General features: G+C 47.4%; 1 protein-coding gene and 1 long non-coding RNA gene across 4 annotated transcripts in view; one reads left to right on the top strand and one right to left on the bottom strand.

Moving 5' to 3' along the window:
- CMKLR1 (chemerin chemokine-like receptor 1) overlaps positions 1-12,782 on the top strand; it is a 34,289-nt gene extending 21,507 nt beyond the window's left edge. For all 3 annotated transcript variants that reach the window (XM_081923260.1, XM_081923259.1, XM_081923258.1), the window contains one exon: positions 11,394-12,782. In XM_081923260.1, the coding sequence (XP_081779386.1) occupies positions 11,397-12,485 (1,089 nt within the window). In that variant the 5' untranslated portion in view covers positions 11,394-11,396 and the 3' untranslated portion in view covers positions 12,486-12,782. The remainder of the gene's footprint in view (positions 1-11,393) is intronic.
- The window catches only part of LOC309376694, an 88,827-nt gene extending 71,427 nt beyond the window's left edge, over positions 1-17,400 (bottom strand). The window contains exon 1 of the long non-coding RNA XR_014171271.1: positions 17,111-17,400. This is a non-coding gene — a long non-coding RNA (uncharacterized lncRNA). The remainder of the gene's footprint in view (positions 1-17,110) is intronic.
- Between the last annotated feature and the right edge of the window lie 1,955 nt (positions 17,401-19,355).

Here is a 19,355-nt window from a genome sequence, read left to right as displayed (position 1 = left end):
TTCGGAAGCTGAACATCTGATGCGGCTGTCAGCTATTGTTTCCAGGGTGCCTGTGCCAATTGGAAGATGCATCTTGCTTTTCGAATGTTTCAGAAGTCGAACAGACTTCCAGAACAGATTACATTTGAAAACCAAGGTACCACTGTACAAGGAACTCGAACCTAGCTAGTAGATGGGCAGCCAGGATAGAGGCATTAAGAATGGTGTCCTGTGTTCTTGAGCAGATGTTCCCACCAGCAATCTGGCACCTATATTTTACACTGCCTGGAGCTTCCAAACCAGGGCCAAGGGCAGCCCAACGTAGAAAACACTGCAGTAATCCAGCCTCAAGTTTACTAGCACATGGGCTTTAATATTTTGTTGAGAGCCACCCAGAGTGGTTAGGGCAACACAGATGGGTGGCTGATAATAATAATAATAATAATAATAATAATAATAATAATAATAATAATAATAATAATAATAATAATAGGCTGCAGTGGTCAGGGTGTTGCCCTGTCATTACAGTGAAGTCTCATCTTGACCTCAGAACCCTGGATTTTGGTCCTGTTTTTCATTTCTCCCCCCTCTGTTCCAGATATCTTTTGAGCAGAGCCAGCGATGCTAAGTTCACAAAAGCCTCCCCCACCCCCAAACTCTGCACACATCCTTATCTCCATTCTGGAAAGTAATGACTTTGGAAAACAAACAGAGAAGTCTGTATTGTATCTTGAAAGATAAACAGACTCTGGGGCTTAGAGAGCTGTGACAGATTGCTGGTACAGAATGGGAAAGTGGGATGGAAGGAAGAATGGGAGAAGCATACCGGTCCATGGTTGGGGTCAGAGAGGATCTGGGGCAGTGGGTCCTTGCCATTTTGGTTGCTCTGTCTGTAGAGAGATAGAATGAGCAGTCCTCTGAATTATGCGCTTCTCAAGTGGTGACTCATATATTCAGATGCTCCTCACGAGATATGTTTTTTAAAACACGCACACACACCAACCATCTCATTTCAGTATATAAAGTAGCAAGTCAGGGAGAGGGACGCATGAAACCTTTCTCCCTGCTGTGCTAGATTTCTCCATGCAGGGATCATAAAAAATGTGCCCTCTCCAGTTTTAACCTAAAGCTGTGCGGTCCAGAATTCTGTGGTTTGGTCTAGCGCTTTGTTTTGCGTCAAGGGTAGATTGGCTCTGAATTTTAAGCCATTGTGGTGGTGAAAACATCACAGTCAATCAGAAGGCCTTTGATCAGGAGACCCGTGCCAGGCTTGATATGAAAACCCTCAAATTCAGGGAGCATTATTTTGCCTCAGAATGTGGTGATAGCAAATCTGGATTAGTCTTAAGCATCTCTTCAACTGCTCACCAAGCACGGTTTTAGGTTTGCGTCTAGGAAACAGGTTATATTTTTGGCAGTCTTCTCAGCCATCTGAATGCCAGACCCTTCCAAATATTGTTGTGGGTGGGTGGGGGCCTGTCTGGATGATGCCCTGAGTCCCTCCCGATTTTTGGGATCCTGTATCTGTGGGGGTAGAAGGTATATCCTGAAGACACCACAGTCTCCATGGACCTTCATCCCAAGGAAACTGAACCCTGGGTAAGTGCAGGAAGCCTTGGGAGTCTCTTGCCACTCAAAGGTTGGGCTGATGTGCAACAATATCTTTTCGGAATGTGATTGGAGTCCTTGACAGAGGCAGGGAGGGACAACTCTAGCATGCCAGGTGGAAAATGAGCAATAGGATGGCTTGATGGGAGGAAGTTAACAGAAATGGACGTCTCCAGCTGTCTATTTGGGGAACATCACATGAGGCCGTTGCAATCACGTTGGCCTCCTGCTTCTACCACATCTCGTGCAATTTTATTTTGTTGTTTTGTCGCTCGAAACATGATTGTGTCTTTCCCACTCCCAGGAAGGACTGATGCTCACATGTCATCTACAGTCATACCTCGGGTTGAAGTTGTTGAGCACTTTTGGGTTGCAATCCGCAGCGACCCAGAAGTAACGGAATGTGTTACTTCCAGGTTTCGCTGCTCACGCATGCGCAGACGGTCAAAATGATGTCACACGCATGCGCGGAAGCAGCGAATCGCGACGCGCAGTTGCAGGTTGCATTCGCTTCAGGATGCAAACGGGGCTCCAGAATGGATCCCGTTCGCATCCTGAGGTACCACTGTATTTGAACCTGGAGAAAAATGGCTGTATAGTCATACCTCGGGTTACAGACACTTCAGGTTGTGCTTTTTTGGGTTGCGGACTGCCGAAACCAGGAAGTACCAGAACAGGTTACTTCTGGGTTTCAGTGGTCGCACATGCGCAGAGGTGCTAAATCGCGCTTTGCACATGAGCAGAAGCGCCGAATTGCAATCCGCACATGCGCAGACGTGCCACTGCGGGTTGCTAACGCTGCAGGTTGCGAATGTGCAGCCTGCAGAGATCACATTCGCAACCCGAGCGTCCACTGTATTGTAGGTTTTTCTCAAGGCGTTGCGGTGAAATGGAGAATAGAATCAACAGCTGTTTGAAGTCCAAATGGACTGCAACTCATAAGGACGCCCATCTAGTCCAGCATCCTGTTCTCACAGTGTCCCACCAGATGCCCTTTATGGGAAACCCATAAGCAGGATTCGATCTCAAGAGGACTCTCCCCTCCTGTGTTTTCCAGCAACTGGTATTTTCAGAAGCATTGCTGCCTCGGAGTGGGTAGGCAGAGCATAACCAAATGTGGTTATTAGCCAGCTGTGCTGAGCCCGTGGGTAACCCGAGAACCGCGGTCCAGGTCTGGTCCAGAATCTGACGGTTCCGCTAGGAGTCAGTCCGACAGGGTCAAGGCAGGAAACCAGGCAAGGACAGGGGCAGGATCTGGCATACAGCAATGTTGCTCCCGCAACCTGGGGTGGGGTCTGACAGCCTTTTATCTTTGTTGGGGTAACGGCTGGTCCTGATCCCCCGGTGACTCACCTCCCTGTCTCGCCCGAAGGCGAGCACTCATCCTGCGAGTATTCAGGTCTCTCCTTCTCTCAGACCTCAGTCTCTGCACCTCGGGAGACGTCGGTGGGTTACTAGACCCAGGGGCCGCCTCAGCCTCCTCTGACCAAACTGGTAGTGGAGCAGCTGTAAGTGATGGCCCAGCTGGAGGCAATGAGGTAATCCCCGCATCTGGAGCCAGGGCAGGCTCAGGCCCCTCACTCGGCCCAGCTGGTGTTTGTTGCAGGGGAACCTGTGCAGACTGGGACTCTTCAGGATCAGGCCCCAGACTTGGTTCAGATGATGCCTGAGGCAAAGGATCCGGTGCAGACTGAGACTCCTCTGGCTCAGAGTCCGAGGAATATCAGGCCAAGGGGTGATATTCCTGAGGATTCCAGATTCATAGTTCCAGACACAGTTTGCACAAAACATTAGCATTTGATAAGACAATCGGTATGCCTGTCAGAGATCGCTCAATGTGGAGCATCTGGGCAAACAATGACAATTAATACAAAGGAGGTTGATAGATATAGGAGAGGAATCCCTTCCCCTGATTGCTATCTGCCTACGTTTTCTCGAGCAAAGGGGGATTAAGGAGGAAGAGGAAATATTGTGAGTCTTTAGAAGAGCCAAGATGGCTTTGGGATTGCTCTCCTGTACTGTTTTAGACATGTGGTCTATATACTTATGTATGTGTGTTTACCTTGTGCAGTTATCAACATTTATCCTACAGTGGAACCTCAGGTTGCGAACGTGATCCATGCGGGAGGCACGTTCGCAACCCGCAGTGTTCGCAACCCGCAGCAGCGTGTCTGCACTCGCACAGGTCGCGCGTTAGCACTTCTGCGCATGCACAAAGCATGATTTAGCACTTCTGCGCATGTGCAAGCGCCGAAACCCGGAAGTAACCTGTTCCGGTCCTTCTGAGTTCAGCGCGGTGTGCAATCCAAAAACATGTAACCTGAAGTGTCTGTAACCCGAGGTACCACTGTATATTTGAATTCCTATAACACTTTGTACTTTTTGCCACTTCTCTCTTTCCGTCCATGTAAATATCTCATCCCTTCTGGCTTTGGACGTGGGGAATTCAAACTTCAGGCCTACGTCATCTTTCCAAGGATGAGATGTAGCCAGCAAAATGGGCTGATGCTGTAATAAATGTCTTTAAGGTGCTGCCATATCTTGAAAGGTTGTTGCCTTTGGGTAGATATTTGCCTTAAAAGACCTTTCAGTTTCTTCTGACTAATGGATTTCCCCACCCCATAACCCCGTAATTGAGCTAAATTATAGGCCTGCAGTCAAATGCGACATTTCCTGTTTATTTGAAGCTCACCTATGAAAGTTGGCCTTCTTTAGTTCCACAGCCCATGTATATGAGAGACTATAAATAGAGAAGGCCTTTAGGATGTTGGACTAGGTGGTTTTGATCATTTTGCTAGCCCTTTCCTGAACTTTCTCCAACTCTGCTTCACTCTTTCTGAGGTGAGGCAACCAGTGCTGTACACAGTGTTCCCAAGGCAGCCACACCAGAGATCTGTATAATGTTATGGATTCTTCCACGAGGGCCAAAAGAAATACAAAGGCTCATTCAGTACGGAAGGTGATGTAACTGCTGGAGACGTGCTATCTCCATGCTTTAATGTCTAAGTATGAAGCATTTGACGGCAGAAAGTCTGAAAGCAGCTGGCTGTGAAGAGGAAAGGGTGCTGGCTGCATCAAGTTCCGTCCAGGAAGGAACAGAGCCAGCTCTAACTTTGGGAAAGGAACCACTCTGTTGGCCGCTGGGCTTTATGAGCAGCGTCAGGAATTCAGGCCAGCCAGTGGGAGTGTGAGACCTCCCGACAGATGTTCTTTCCACATCTGCTTGCGATTGCCGTTAATTACATGTCCGGACTGCCTCGCAGCCAAACTCCAATGACAAAGTTTCTTTGGGTGTTTATTCCGGCTTGTTGCTTTCGGGTTCTGATGTTGGTACCTTTCTGCTTCCACCCTATCAGGGGCATAGCACTGTCTGCCAGTGCCTGGGGTGTGGGGTGGCTCATGCGCCGGGCAGGGGTGGGGCATGGAAGCTGAAGAGCTTCCTTCATGTTCCCCAACCCTCGCCACCGATCGGCGGGTGCACATGGGCTGGATCTCTGTGGGTGGCACCTGGTTTACGCCCCCTTATGTGCGCCCAGGGCAACGGCCCCCCTGGCACCCCCAACACTATGTCACTGCAACCCATCTCTCCCCACTCCGGAAAGTGGCCGGATTGCAGATGCAGAAGGGACGGGTTGAGACAGGCTTGTGCTTTAACTAGTTAAGGAAAAGGTCCTCCATCTAGCTTGGGAAGGATACGGGGAAGGCCAGCCCCACCAGAAAGCAGAGAGGGGCGTGATGGAAGAGCTGCAAATTGTCAGTTGTTTAATTTATTATTAGTGGAATTTTACTCTCAGGTGCCAAGGTAAGTTGGCCAGCCTTGGATATCATGAAGTTTGGGAGGGAGATGCCCGTGTGTTGATGTGGTTAGAATGCTGAACTAAGTAAAAGGTAAAGGTAAAGGACCCCTGGACACTTAAGTCCAGTCAAAGGCAACTACAGTGGTACCTCTGGTTAAGAACTTAATTTGTTCCGGAGGTCTGTTCTTAACCTGAAACTGTTCTTAACCTGAAGTACCACTTTAGCTAATGGGGCCTCCCGCTGCTGCTGTGCCGCCGCCACGCGATTTCTGTTCTCATTCTGAAGAAAGTTCTTAACCCGAGATAACATTTCTGGGTTAGCGGAGTCTGTGAAGCGTCTGTAACCCTAGGGAAGCGTCTGTAACCCGAGGTACCACTGTATGGGGTTGTGGCGCTCATCTCTCTTTCATGCCAAGGGAGCCGGTGTTTGTCCACAGACAGCTTTCTGAGTCATGTGGCCAGCATGACTAAACTGCTTCTGGCGCAATGAAAAACCGTGACGGAAACCAGAGCACACAGAAACGTCGTTTACCTTCCCACTGCAGTGGTACCTATTTATTTACTTGCACTGGTGTGCTTTCGAACTGCTAGATTGGCAGGAGCTGGGGCAGAGCAACAGGAGCTCCCTCTGTTGTGGGGATTCAAACCACCGACCTTCTGATTGGCAAGCCCAAGAGTCTCAGTAGTTTAGACCACAGCACCCCACTCAGCCATGAAGTTCACTGGGTGACTTGGTCCAACATTTCCCTGCCTGCAGGGAGTAGGCCAAGATGGTCCTCAGGATCCCTTCCAACCCCACAATTCTATGATTCTATGTGTGGATGTTAAAGGATAGCTGTAGTTCCCCTTCTCGTGTTGTTTAGGGATGTGTGAATTAGGTATGCATTAAAATGCAACCCAACCCTACTACAAATCATGGACGATTACAAATCATGGGGGAGATTATTAAGAAGTAGGGGTGGAGGAGAAGATCGGTCCATTTGTGCAATGGATGCTTTCTGCCTTACAATTCACAACCCCCCCCTTTCCAGTAGCACCTTAAAGGTAAAGGTAAAGGTACCCCTGCCCATACGGGCCAGTCTTGACAGACTCTGGGGTTGTGCGCCCATCTCACTTAAGAGGCCAGGGGCCAGCGCTGTCCGAAGACACTTCCGGGTCACGTGGCCAGCGTGACATCGCTGCTCTGGCGAGCCAGAGCTGCACACGGAAACGCCGTTTACCTTCCCGCTGGTAAGCGGTCCCTATTTATCTACTTGCACCCGGAGGTGCTTTCGAACTGCTAGGTTGGCAGGCGCTGGGACCGAGCAACGGGAGCGCACCCCGCCGCAGGGATTCGAACCGCCGACCTTTTGATCGGCAAGTCCTAGGCGCTGAGGCTTTAACCCACAGCGCCACCTGCGTCCCACTTCTTCAAATATCATATCTGATATCTTCTTCAGATATCTGAAGAAGTGTGCATGCACACGAAAGCTCATACCAATAACAAACTTAGTTGGTCTGTAAGGTGCTACTGAAAGGGGGGGAAATTATTTTGTTTCGACTACGGCAGACCAACACGGCTACCTACTTCTAATTACAATTCACAGGCAACCAAATGTTTGGTCTTTTTCATTGGCACTGAAATGTTGGAGACAAGAAGGCCCCCTTTGGCACACAGACTGAAAATGCTGCTTCAATAGCCTGTTTTGTGCTGTTCCACTGTAAAACAAGAGGACTTTCCCTTACGAAAACCATGTTGGAGTTATTCCCTGGCCCTGTGACACCGGCATTCTCGCTGCCTGCTTGTTTTCTCGCCGCTGCTAACATGGTGGGCAGCAGCTGAGTCAGGAAGTTGGAGGCTTCTAATTTGGGATACACTGTCTGGTGGTTTAGCAAATGTGCTGAGGCAGCCTTGTGGGTGAGAGAAGAACTCTGCGAACTCTGACAAGGCAGAGGAACCACAGTCAGCCTGCCTGCCTTGCCATGTAGGTGTGTGTGTGTGTGTGTGTGTGTGTGTGTGTGTGTGTCTTCTTGGGCTTTGACCTGACATTGCCTGCAACTGCAAAATTGCGGGATGGGGGAGGTAATAGGACCATAAACCATGGCAACACCTTTGACTGGCTGTGCAAAAAGCAGACGACAGTAAGCCTAAGTTCCTGTGAAGCAGAACTCAATGCTCTGTCATTTTCACTCATGGATTGTGAATGGTTGATGCAACTGTTTCAGGACATCAAGGTTTCTGTGAAATGTCCTATACAGGTGTATCAAGACAATAGATCCTGTTTGGCTTTGCTGAACTCAGAAAGTTGCAAGCAAAGAACCAAATGCTTGCAGATAAAGTTACATCGAGCAAGAGAGTGTATTCAGAAAGGATACATTCAGGTGTCCTACATGCCAGGAAACGAAATTCCTGCAGATCTGTTGTCTCAAGTTGTTAACAGAGAGCAACTTAAGGTTTATGTACAGAGGTTGCAATTGGGTTGAACCACAGGTACTACGGATTACACGGAAAGGGGGAGGATGTTAGGATATAGTTCCGTTCCACCTTAAAAGGAACAAGCATGACTGTTGTGTGTCACATGCCTGTTTACTTCCAGCACAGGCTTGCTGGGAACTTCCGTTTGTATATTGCTTTTGCTATACTGCTGTTTTGCTGGACATGAAGGGAAGCAGACATGTTTTTCCTTTATTCCTGAACTTTGCTGAATAAACACCTGTAAATAATGCTTACACATGTCTCTGTCCACCACTTCCGTTGTGAGGATTTATTTACTCTGCTGATAAGAGCATGCACAGGTTCTGAACTTTCGGAGGCTCGTATCGCCGATTGATGCTGCTCCGGGAACCGGAGTTGGCCCAGCTGCCGGCTGGTGGCTGGAGGCAGCTGGGGGCCTGCTTGATGCCCCCCTCTCCCCGGCAGCTTCCCAACACTTTCTTCACAGCTTTGCTTCCAGACACCCTCTAATGTAGGCATGTTTTGGGGGTCTAATCCGGCTCGCCGGTTGGTTTAATCCAGCACCTGTGGCAGTTTATATCCTGGGGTAAAATCCTAAAAAAACCTCAACAACTTCAATCCTAAAAAGAGCTCAACAGCCACCAGGGAGAAGAGTCAGTGGAGGAAGATTGGAAGAAATTTAAAGACTATTTACAAGGATATTGTAAAATTAAGGAATTTTAGAATAATGTTGGATTGGAACTAAGTGTTTTCTAGCTGTGATGGGTTAAAAGAATATGAAAAAATGGGTTTATATAAGTAAAAATCTAAGATTGTAATAATTTAAGAATAAGATCTGGGTAACAAAAAGAGGGAAAGAAATTGTTGAATTAATAATTTGATTTGGAATACAAAAAAGGGTGGTATGAGGAGGTCCGAAAAACAAGTAAATGAAAAATAAGGAGATGGAAAGATTGATTGTTTTTAACAATTTTTGTTGGATATTTTTTCTTTTTTCTGTTTTTATTTTATTTTTTGTAATGTAAAATCTTTAATAAAAATTATTATATAAAAAAAGAGCTCAACAGCCCTTCGGTCAGTCCTCACAGCCCTTCACTTCATCAAATCTGGCCCTCTTTGAAAAAAGTTTGGACACCACTGCTCTAATGAGTCCATTAAAAAGGACAACTGCTCAGAAACACAGAAAATATAGCGGGGCTTATTTCTGAGTAAGCACAAATAGGATGGCACTGGGGCCCTCAAACTCAGTAGGACTTAATTAAGTAAGGGGTCAATAACCCCCTGTGGCCCTGGAGAACTGCGCCTCTGCATCTGAAAAAAACTTCACTGCTCTCAGCCCAGAATTCGGCCAGAGACAAAAGGAAAAGAGCTGTAAATTAGAATGCTTCATCCTGACTTAGTTTCCCAGCCACACTGTTGGGTTTTTGGTCAGGCTGCACTACCTCTTCATACGCACATCTCTATTGTCTTTGACATCAGTTTTGAATATTGCAAATGATGTCATTAGTTATCATCATCTGAATTGTATACCACTCCAGGGCAAAGGAAAAGCCACACTAATCTCCTTATGTCCTTTATCCAGAACACTCCCAACACTCCTCTGTGCATTGCAAAGAGAAATCTGCAGTGGTGAGAAAGGTGTCTTGACTGCCCTGATTGATTTTGGACTGAGCGTCTGTTTTGTATTGTCCAAGGTTCAATTCTCAGCATCAACGGACAGGACTCATGCAAACATAGAATTGTATGCAGGAAGACTCAGAAAGGTTATTGCCTGAAACTCAGGAGAGCTGTCAGTGTGGTCAGTGCTGTACTAGACGGAACAGTGGTCTAACTCAGTAAAAGGTCGATTCACATGTTTATATATTTCCATGGGAAAACTCCAAACACACTTCCAATGAACTCAAAGTTTCACAACCACTGATAACAAGAGTGAGAGAGCTGATTGTGTGTAGCTTGAAAAATCTGGTGGAAGGAATTCCAGGAATGTAGGGCTTGGAATCTTCATTGGATATATGAAGTTTTATATCTTCCCGTCTTATACGCAGTAAAACCGGTATACCTTCTCCGTAACTCTTACAGTGGTACCTCGCAAGACGAATGCCTCGTAAGACGAAAAACTCGCAAGACGAAAGAGTTTTTCGTTTTTTGAGTTGCTTCGCAAGACGAATTTCCCTATGGGCTTGCTTCGCAAGACAAAAACGTCTTGCAAGTTTGTTTCCTTTTTCTTAAAACCGTTAATACCCAGGGAATCCGTGCTTCGCAAGACAAAAAATTCGCAAGACAAAAAAACTCGCAGAACAAATTAATTTCGTCTTGCGAGGTACCACTGTACTTCCTTTTGCAAAATTATTTTGAGGCATGTATTTTTAGGACCAGCTATATTTTTACGGCTGCAGGTTGTTTTAATTGGTTTTTAATATTGTGTTTTAATTCTGTAACGCACCCTGGGATCTTAGGGTGAAGATCAGACAATAAATAAATAGAAGGCTTCCAGTTCTGGCCTTCGAAAACATCAAGCCATTTCCTAATTACTGGTGCTCTGTTGCCACCATAGAAACACCATTATCTCTTGATAGCTTGGCCAAATATGAGACATGCTTGGAACAGCAAAACTTTATTACTGAAGTAAAAGCTGAAAACAGCAGCTTCTTATGTGATTTGTTTCTAATACCTGTGTTGGGATACTTTGTATTTTAACATATAATTAAAATGCTATTCCTAATGCAAACCCTAATGCTAATCCCCTAATCATCAGGACCCACAACAACCACCCTTCTCCTTCTCCCCTGAAAACCCAGCTCACTCTTTCCCCACAACCTGTTCCAGCGGTCATACTCCACCCTTAGCCAATCAGCACACAACACTCCTCTTACAAATATCTCCCATGAAGCATTTTACTGTGTATCTCTTGTCCCATCTTGTCCTTTGCCTCGGGTAGCAAAATGTCTTGAGCCGGCCCTTACTGCAACTCTCCCTCTCTTTTGTCAGTTAGCCTCTCTTGTCTACAACTGCAGTCTCTAAACCTGTTCAAGCATCATGTTCAGCTATGCAGGCAACCAACAGGTGATCAGGGAAGCCAAACTTTGCCCTCCAACCTGTGCAGAGTGGTGGGTGTAGTGGCATGGCTGTTAGAAGAAGAAGAAGAAGAGTTTGGATTTGATATCCCGCAATTCACTCCCCTTCAAGAGTCTCAAAGCGGCTAACATTCTCCTTTCCCTTCCTCCCCCACAACAAACACACTGTGAGATGAGTGGGGCTGAGAGACTTCAGAGAAGTGTGACTAGCCCAAGGTCACCCAGCAGCTGCATGTGGAGAAGTGGGGAATCAAACCCGGTTCCCCAGATTACGAGACTACGGCTCTTAACCACTACACCACACTGACCTTATAGGGCTCATCCCCACTTGCACTACATGCAAGTAGCATGCTTGAATAGAGCTCTCCCCAATCATTCAAGGAGTCTACCACCAGGGCCAAATTTAGGGGTCTCCAGCTGTCTCTGCTCCTCTCCTTTGGAGTCTGCCCTGCAGTCGTGCTTGCACAAAGTTAACTTTTTCACCAATCTGTGTTCCAACAGGTCATGGATCTACCTGATAATTTTACGGACTACTACGATGATTCAAGCCGCTACTACAATGACGACTACTACATCACCACTGACGAAAGCCACCGGACGAAGGAATCAGCCCAAGACTTTACATTCGTCACTCGAATCCTTGCACTCCTAATCTTCACGGTCACTTGCATCCTGGGCCTCCTGGGCAACGGCTTGGTCATTTCTGTCATCACGCTCAAGATGAAGAAGTCGGTCAATGCCATCTGGTTCCTGAATTTGGCGGTGGCTGACTTCCTCTTCAATGTCTTCCTGCCCTTGAACATTGCCTACACAGCCATGGGCTACCACTGGGTCTTTGGCAAAGGAATGTGTAAGGTCAACACCTTCCTTCTTATTCTGAATATGTACACCAGTGTGTTCTTGTTGACCATGATCAGCATCGATCGCTGCATCTCGGTGGCTTTTCCAGTCTGGTCTCAAAACCACCGGAATCCTAAGATTGCTTGGTTGCTGTGTGCCCTCATCTGGGTTCTTGGCTTTCTGTTGAGTTCTCCTGCCCTTGTTTTTCGGGACACAGCAGCATTTCAAGATCGTGTCATTTGTTTTAACAACTACTCTTTGTCCAGCCTTCCAGCTCACCACCATCTAGATGAAAAGAGGCACAAGACAGTCACCATTCTGCGATTCCTGGCTGGTTTCATAGTACCAATGACTGTCATCACAGTGTGTTACATTATCATTATTGTCCGTCTGAAAAGAAACCGCCTCGCCAAGTCCAAAAAGCCCTTGAGAATCATCATTGCCATTATAATGACTTTCTTCTTCTGTTGGTGCCCATATCATGTGCTCAACCTCATGGAAACCCAGCACCACTTTCTCAGCAAAGCCGTCCTTGAGAATGGAATACCAATTGTCACGGCCATTGCTGTTTCCAACAGTTGCATGAACCCTGTTCTTTATGTCTTCATGGGCCAAGATTTCAAAAAGTTTAAGGTGACTGTCCTCTCCAGGCTGGCCAATGCGCTGAGTGAGGACACTGTCCATTCAACTATTGCCCGCAGGAGCTTCACAAAACCCTCTTCAATGACTGAAAAGGAGACAATTCTAGTCTGAGCTGTAGAATATACGCATCTGTTGGTCTGCTCACAGAGGCAAGGAGGAGGTCGGATATTGCAGAGTGGGTTTTCCAACTACAGTCTGATATTCCCAGGGCTTCTAAATTTTCAATGGTTCCAAAAAGGAGTTTTGCATCATATCAATACAATCCTGTCATTCATCCTCATGGGATAAATCACAAAGGCCATCCCATAAACATTTGCCCATAGAGACCCATGCAAGCTTCAAGGCCAATTAAACTTCACTGCATCAAACCATCCTTCAGTAATGAAAATACAGGAACTATGGAATAAACTCTGTTGTTTATGCTCCCTTGCTCTAAACATTTGAAAGTGTAGGACAGATTTTTAATAGGCTGGAGCAGAGAGAACACTGTAGGCTTTGTTTTTAAAATAGCAATAAACTGATTGCAACCATACATGTTGAAAACGGCACAGAAGCAGGCAGGCAGTGCTGCTTCCAAAGCAGTATTCATATCCTCAAATTCATTTATTATTTCATTTATTTAGACCACTTGTACCCTGCTCTTCAGCCAAAAAGGCTTGCAGAGTGTCTTATAGGCAATCAGTCAAAACAAGCCAATCCCTCTGGGCACGCTCCGTCGTCATGTGGCTGTGCTGCTTCCTAAGAATTCCCCACCCCTCTCCCGAATTCATTTTAACCTTCTGCCAACCTTCTGCCAGGGGGCCCAATTTTTTGCATGAGGCTATTTCCCCAGACCTGCCAGGCCAAACCACAGGCAGCTGACAGCCAGCTGGTTCCACTGGCCAATATCTCCTGATGGGTGGGGTGGGGGTAGAGTTCAGTTCTGCTGGGTCCATGTACCGCGCAGAACGCAGTGGCTAAGCAGACACTCCCCCCCCCACTGCCCTGCCATGGGTCCGTGGATGGGACCGCCCACCTATAAATCACCTGACATCAAAGCTGGACCATGGGCTGGGCTTAGATAAGGGTCGGGGCCCTCCAGGCCAAAATAGTCTCCTACTTCTGGTGCATGAAAATGGGTCAGAAAATGAAACTCTGGTGCTGAAGGAAAGACCATATTTTTGGGGAGGGTCCAAAGGTCCAAAACCTGCTTCAAAGACACACAGACAAAGATTCAGGCAGAATCTTCTGCCCTGTACCCAGTGTTGCAAACAAAATTGCCCTTTCCCCTTATGGGGTATCCAAGAGCCCATATAGAGTCCTTACATGGGTTCCCTATTGGTAGGAGAGAATAACAGAGGCCAACCAGAGAATATTGAGAAGCAAAGCAGCTCGTAAGCTTGATCTTTATTGATCTGTTGCAACAGGGTCCTCGCTCACCACACGCAGGAGGGAGGAGCAACCCAGAACAATGGCGGGCAAGGCCTTATAAAGACTTTTGAAATTGCCACCCTGTAGATCAAGACCACCCCCAGAAACACCATACATACATCACAGAAGGGGTGTAACCTAAGACCACCACCCCCAGATACAACATACCTACATTACAGAAAAGGCGGTCTAAAACAGAAATTTGAATGTTGTTTTTCCTGTTTGCCAGGTTATCTGTTTGCCTTTTCTGATTGTCTTTCCTGATAGTCTGTCACCCATTAAAATGCTGATTACTCAATTCCTGAGACAATGGGAAGGCTCCCTGACTTCCCCCCTCCTTGCAGGGAAAACATTTGGTCAGTTTGGGAATCAAAATGGTTCCAGGTCAGTCTTCCTGTGCTGATCTATGTATGTGCTTGGTTGGTACGCTGATGAACATTACCATATATCTAAGACCATAAAATTCCTATCACACAGGAAATGTCACACCCCCACCCCGCCCCCCAGTGGAGGATTTGATTCAAGTGGAAGGAGTCTGAAGTTCCATGGGTATAAATCATGCTTCAGGGATTTGTTGTTTCATAGAGCCTGTCGAGCAACTTTCTTGCTCTTTCTGTTGTCTTTTCTGTTAATATTTCATAGTCCATTAATAAATCTTTTCTACAAAAGGTGGGCTGAGCCAGTCTGTCTATCCAATTTCACGTGCAGTTAATTCGGGAGATAATTCACGATTTCACCAACGGGGCTGTGGCAGCGAACAAAAACCAGCGCTGGGATTATATGAAGATCGATTTGACCGGCGCACTTTCTCGCAAAGAATTGTGGCGCAAAAGCACATTGAAAATGTGCTGCCCTGAGGTGACGGCTCGGCCACCTCCATACAGGAGGCCCGAAACCTGGTGCGCAGTTTACTTATGTGATCGCAGCCTCGCATGCTCCGTTGGAAAATATAGCGAATCAATAGAAAGAGGGCGAAAGAACTGCCAGAAGGGGTTGCATGAGAGATCTCACGAGAGCCTCCAGAGACCCGAGGGCTTAAAAAGCTCATTCTGCATGTACAGCTGAAAATGCTGGCAGCATTAAGATAAATTCGTCAGAGTAAATAATTTTTGATGGATGTAAAAGTGGGAAATTGATTTGAAGGGTTATGGTAAAATATGCAGGCATGTATGATACGTAAAATGGAACCACAGAAGGAGAAGAAGGGAAGTCACTGGATATTTTAAAGTTTGCAAAATGTTTATTTGAAACTGTAAAACAGAAAATTCGATGAAAATTATTACCCAAAATAAATAAAAAGCTCTTTCTGCAAGGCAGAAGTGCCAACTTGCTTGAAATTTTGGGGGACCCAGGTAAGCCCTGCGGTCCTCCCAATTTGGGGGGGATCAAAGGGACCTTGGCCCCCAGGAGTTGGTTCCTATGCTGCAGTGAGAAAACTAGGAATGAAAAGAGCTTTCCAAGCCCCCCCCCCCCCGTCATCCAGCCTCCATGGCTCCAGGCATAAATTCCCTATTTTAATGGGCATTGCCATTCAAATGGTGTGTGTCCGATTGATTATTTCAGGTGGGGCTTACTTGCCCCCTCCCCAATACATAGCTGTCAACTTTCAGATTTGAAAATAAGGGATCAGCAACCTCGAAAATAAGGGATCAGCAGCCAAAATAAGGGATCAGCAGCCTCACCTGTCCCAGGCCCTCCTGTCTTCCACTGCCTCCTACAGTTTGATCAAACTCATGCTGGTAGCTTCGAAAACACTATCCAACCATCTCGTCTTCATGGTAAAATGTTACTAGTGAGCAAAGTTACCCAGTCAGGATTTGAATCTTTGTCCTAACTTTTGGGGTTAAGTTTCTATTTAGCTGTCCATTAATACTGACAATCCGTATCTCCCATTCGTCTCTCAGATCCCCTTGTAAATCTAAAGTAATGACCTCACAACATCCTGCGGCAAAAAAATTCCCCAAGTTAATTACACATTATGTGAAGGTAAGTGTGTGAAGTTACAGCATTCCTACTATCACCTTAAGTGACACATTCTCTCTCTCTCTCTCTCTCTCTCTCTCTCTCTCTCTCTCTCTCTCTCTCTCTCTCACACACACACACACACACACACACACACAGTAAAGCCAAAGGCCCAAAGGCAGAAAGCTCAGCCAGCAGCCAAATGAAGCCTCAAGCGGTGGTTCCCACAGCGCAGCAACCCGGCAAAGGGGATGCAGCAAGGAAAACCACCATCACCTCTCCGCTGGGAAGCGCTGAGCAAAGGCAAGTCCCCAGGCAACACGGCCGATTTGATCGGCACAAGGCATGCAAGCTCCACCCCCCAGTCGTTCTTAGACTCCTTATTGGGTGAGCAACGCAGCGAGCAACGCAGTTGAGGAGCCTCCCTGGCCGGCAGGGAGGGAGAGGAGCTGCTTCCTTTGAAATTCGGGGAAAATATGTGATATCAACAATCTGGGATAGCAGCAGTAAACGGCGCTGGAATAAGGGAGTTTCTCGCCAAATAAGGGAAGGTTGACCCAATATTTTATTCAAGTTGGCACCCATGCCCCCAGGAAAATCACCCTAGGGCTCTGGGAGGGCCCTGTGAGGCTCCCGAGATCTCCCAGAGCCCACCAAGTATGGCCCTCTCGGCACGCTGCCTTCAAACAGGTGGGGGGCATTGTGGGGGGGTCGGGACATTTCCAGGGGTCCTTCTGACTTGGCACAATTTTGCCTTTGCGCCCAGACGCCTGGAATGTAAACACACATATTCATTTAAGCTGCAGGCCTCCTGTTACCGCTGATATAGAAAAAACCTGCTCCTTTTCCCCATGGGATTTCCAAGAGCCCATAAAAAGGTAAAGGGACCCCTAACCATTAGGTCCAGTCGTGGCCGACTCTGGGGTTGCGGCACTCATCTTGCTTTATTGGCCAAGGGAGCCGGCGTACAGCTTCTGGGTCATGTGGCCAGCATGACTAAGCCGCTTCTCGTGAACCAGAGCAGCGCACGGAAACGCCATTTACCTTCCCGCCGTAGCGGTACCTATTTATCTACTTGCGCTTTGACGTGCTTTTGAAACTGCTAGGTTGGCAGGAGCAAGGACTGAGCAACGGGAGCTCACCCTGTTGCGGGGATTCGAACTGCCGACCTTCTGATTGGCAAGTCCTAGGCTCTGTGGTTTAACCCACAGCGCCACCCGCGTCCCTATCCAAGAGCCTGTATAGAGTCCTTAAGTGGGTTCCCTATCGGTAGGAGAAAATAACAGAGGCCAGCCAGAGACTATTGAGAAGCAAAGCAATTAGTAAGCCTGATCTTTATTCAACTGTTGCAACAGGGTCCTCACTCACCACATGCAGGAGGGAGGAGGAACCCAGAACAATGGTGTGCAAACCCTTATATAGACTTTTGAAATTGCCTACCCTGTAGCTCAAGACCACCCCCCAAAAACATCATACATACATCACAGAAGGAGGCGGGCAACAGCAGAAATCCTGTTGGACAGGATATCTGTTAATGGTCACTAACTGTTTTATCTGGGCAGCCTGGCCATTCTTTTGTGATGGTAAATACTTTAAATTCCTGAAACCAGGTCACAGGCTCACCCTATTCATACACAAATACTCCCTTAAGACAGGTAAGCAAAAGACGCTTTCACATCTCCTTCCTCCTTGCAGAGAAAAAATTGAGGTCAATTTGGGAGAGTCAAAACGACTTCAGGACTGCTCTCCTGTACTATTTCAGAAACGTCGTTTATATATTTATGTATGCGTTTGCCTTGTACATTTACGAACGTTTCTTTTACTGTGGAACCTCTGGATACGAAAGGGACCCGTTCCAGAGCCCCATTCGCATCCTGAAGTAAACGTAAGACGTGACTGTGCATCTGCGCATAAGCGTGTCGTGTCTTGCCGCTTCTGCGCATGCGCGTGACGTCATTTTGAGCGTATGCGCATGTGCAAGCGGCGAAACCCGGAAGTAATGCGCTCCATTACTTCCGGGTCGTCGCAGAACGCAACCCGAAAATATTCACCCCGAAGCTACTTCAACCCGATGTATGACTGTATATTTGGGACCTTAGAATTCTTATAACGTTGCAGATTTTGTTGACGCTCCTCCGGCTACTTTCCCCCCTGCAAAGCATCCCTGTTGAACCCGCCAGCCCTCGGTGCCTGTTTCTGACAGAAGCCGACACGGAACCTTCCGGGTCTCCACAGGGCGCTGCCTCCCGTTTCTCTGTTGCGCAGCAGGCCTCTCTCAACAACAGGCAGTGCTTGACGCCTCGGCTTTTAATATGCAGGGCGTTTAGCACGCTTTTTGCTAATTAATCAAAGTGTCAGATGAAGAGGGCAAACCTGGTTCCCTGGAGGAAGATGAGGAGGCAGCCAGCGCCATTACTTGCTGAAGCAGCTGCCATGCACTTCACTGTGCGGATGAGGGAGATACGAAGAACCAATTCCCTCCAGGAACAGTACACGAAATTTCAACTGAGGCGGCAATTTCACGGGTAGCTGTAGCTCTCTCAGTCTGTTTATTTGCTTCAGTTACCAACCAGTTACCGACCGGGTGGCGCTGTGGGTAAAACCTCAGTGCCTAGGGCTTGCCGATTGCATGGTCGGCGGTTCGAATCCCCGCAGCGGGGTGAGCTCCCGTCGTTCGGTCCCAGCTCCTGCCCACCTAGCAGTTCGAAAGCACCCCTAAGTGCAAGTAGATAAATAGTTTCCGCTTTATAGCGGGAAGGTAAACAGCGTTTCCGTGTGCTGCGCTGGTGCCGGCTCGCCAGAGCAGCTTCGTCACGCTGGCCACGTGACCTGGAAGTGTCTTCGGACAGTGCTGGCTCCCGGCCCCTTAAGTGAGATGGGCGTACAACCGTAGAGTCGGACACGACTGGCCCGTACGGGCAGGGGTACCTTTACCTTTTACCGACCAGTCACTTTTTGAGGCTGTGCCCTCGCAAAGCAATGTGCAGGAGTGGGTGGGCAGAGAAAAATAGAATTGTAGAAGGCACACCAAGGGTCATCTAGTCCAACCCGCTGCTGCGATGCGGGATTCGTCCCTGACAGGCGGCTGTCCAGCTTTTGTGGAAAGGCGTGGCATGCGCATGTATGTTGTAAACAAAATCTCTGCCCTTTCCCCTTATGGGATATCCGAGAGCCCATATAGAGTCCTTATGTAGGTTCCCTATTGGTAGGAGAAAATAACAGAGGCCAAGCAGAGAATATTGAGAAGCAAAGCAGCTAGTAAGCTTGATCTTTATTGATCTGTTGCAACAGGGTGCTCCCCTCACATGCAGGAAAGGAGAAAGAACCCAGAACATCTGGACACAAGGCCTTATATAGACATTTTGAAATTGCCACCCTGTAGATCAAGACCAGCCCAGAAACATCATACATACATCACAGAAGGGGTGTAGGTTAAAACCACCACCCCAGATACATCATACCTATATCACAGAAAAGGTGGTCTAAAACAGAAATTTGAATGTTGTTTTTCTCCTGTCTGGCAGGTTACTTGATTGGATTGCCTGGGGAGCCTGGCCAGTCTTTTGTAATGATAAATACTTAGTAATGATAAACACTTAGTTCCTGGGC

The sequence above is a fragment of the Podarcis melisellensis genome (genome assembly GCF_964234715.1).
Source record: "Podarcis melisellensis genome assembly, chromosome: 8".
NCBI lineage: Eukaryota > Metazoa > Chordata > Lepidosauria > Squamata > Lacertidae > Podarcis > Podarcis melisellensis.
The sequence above is the reverse complement of the archived record's forward strand: the minus strand, read 5'-3'. Positions and strand labels throughout refer to the sequence as shown.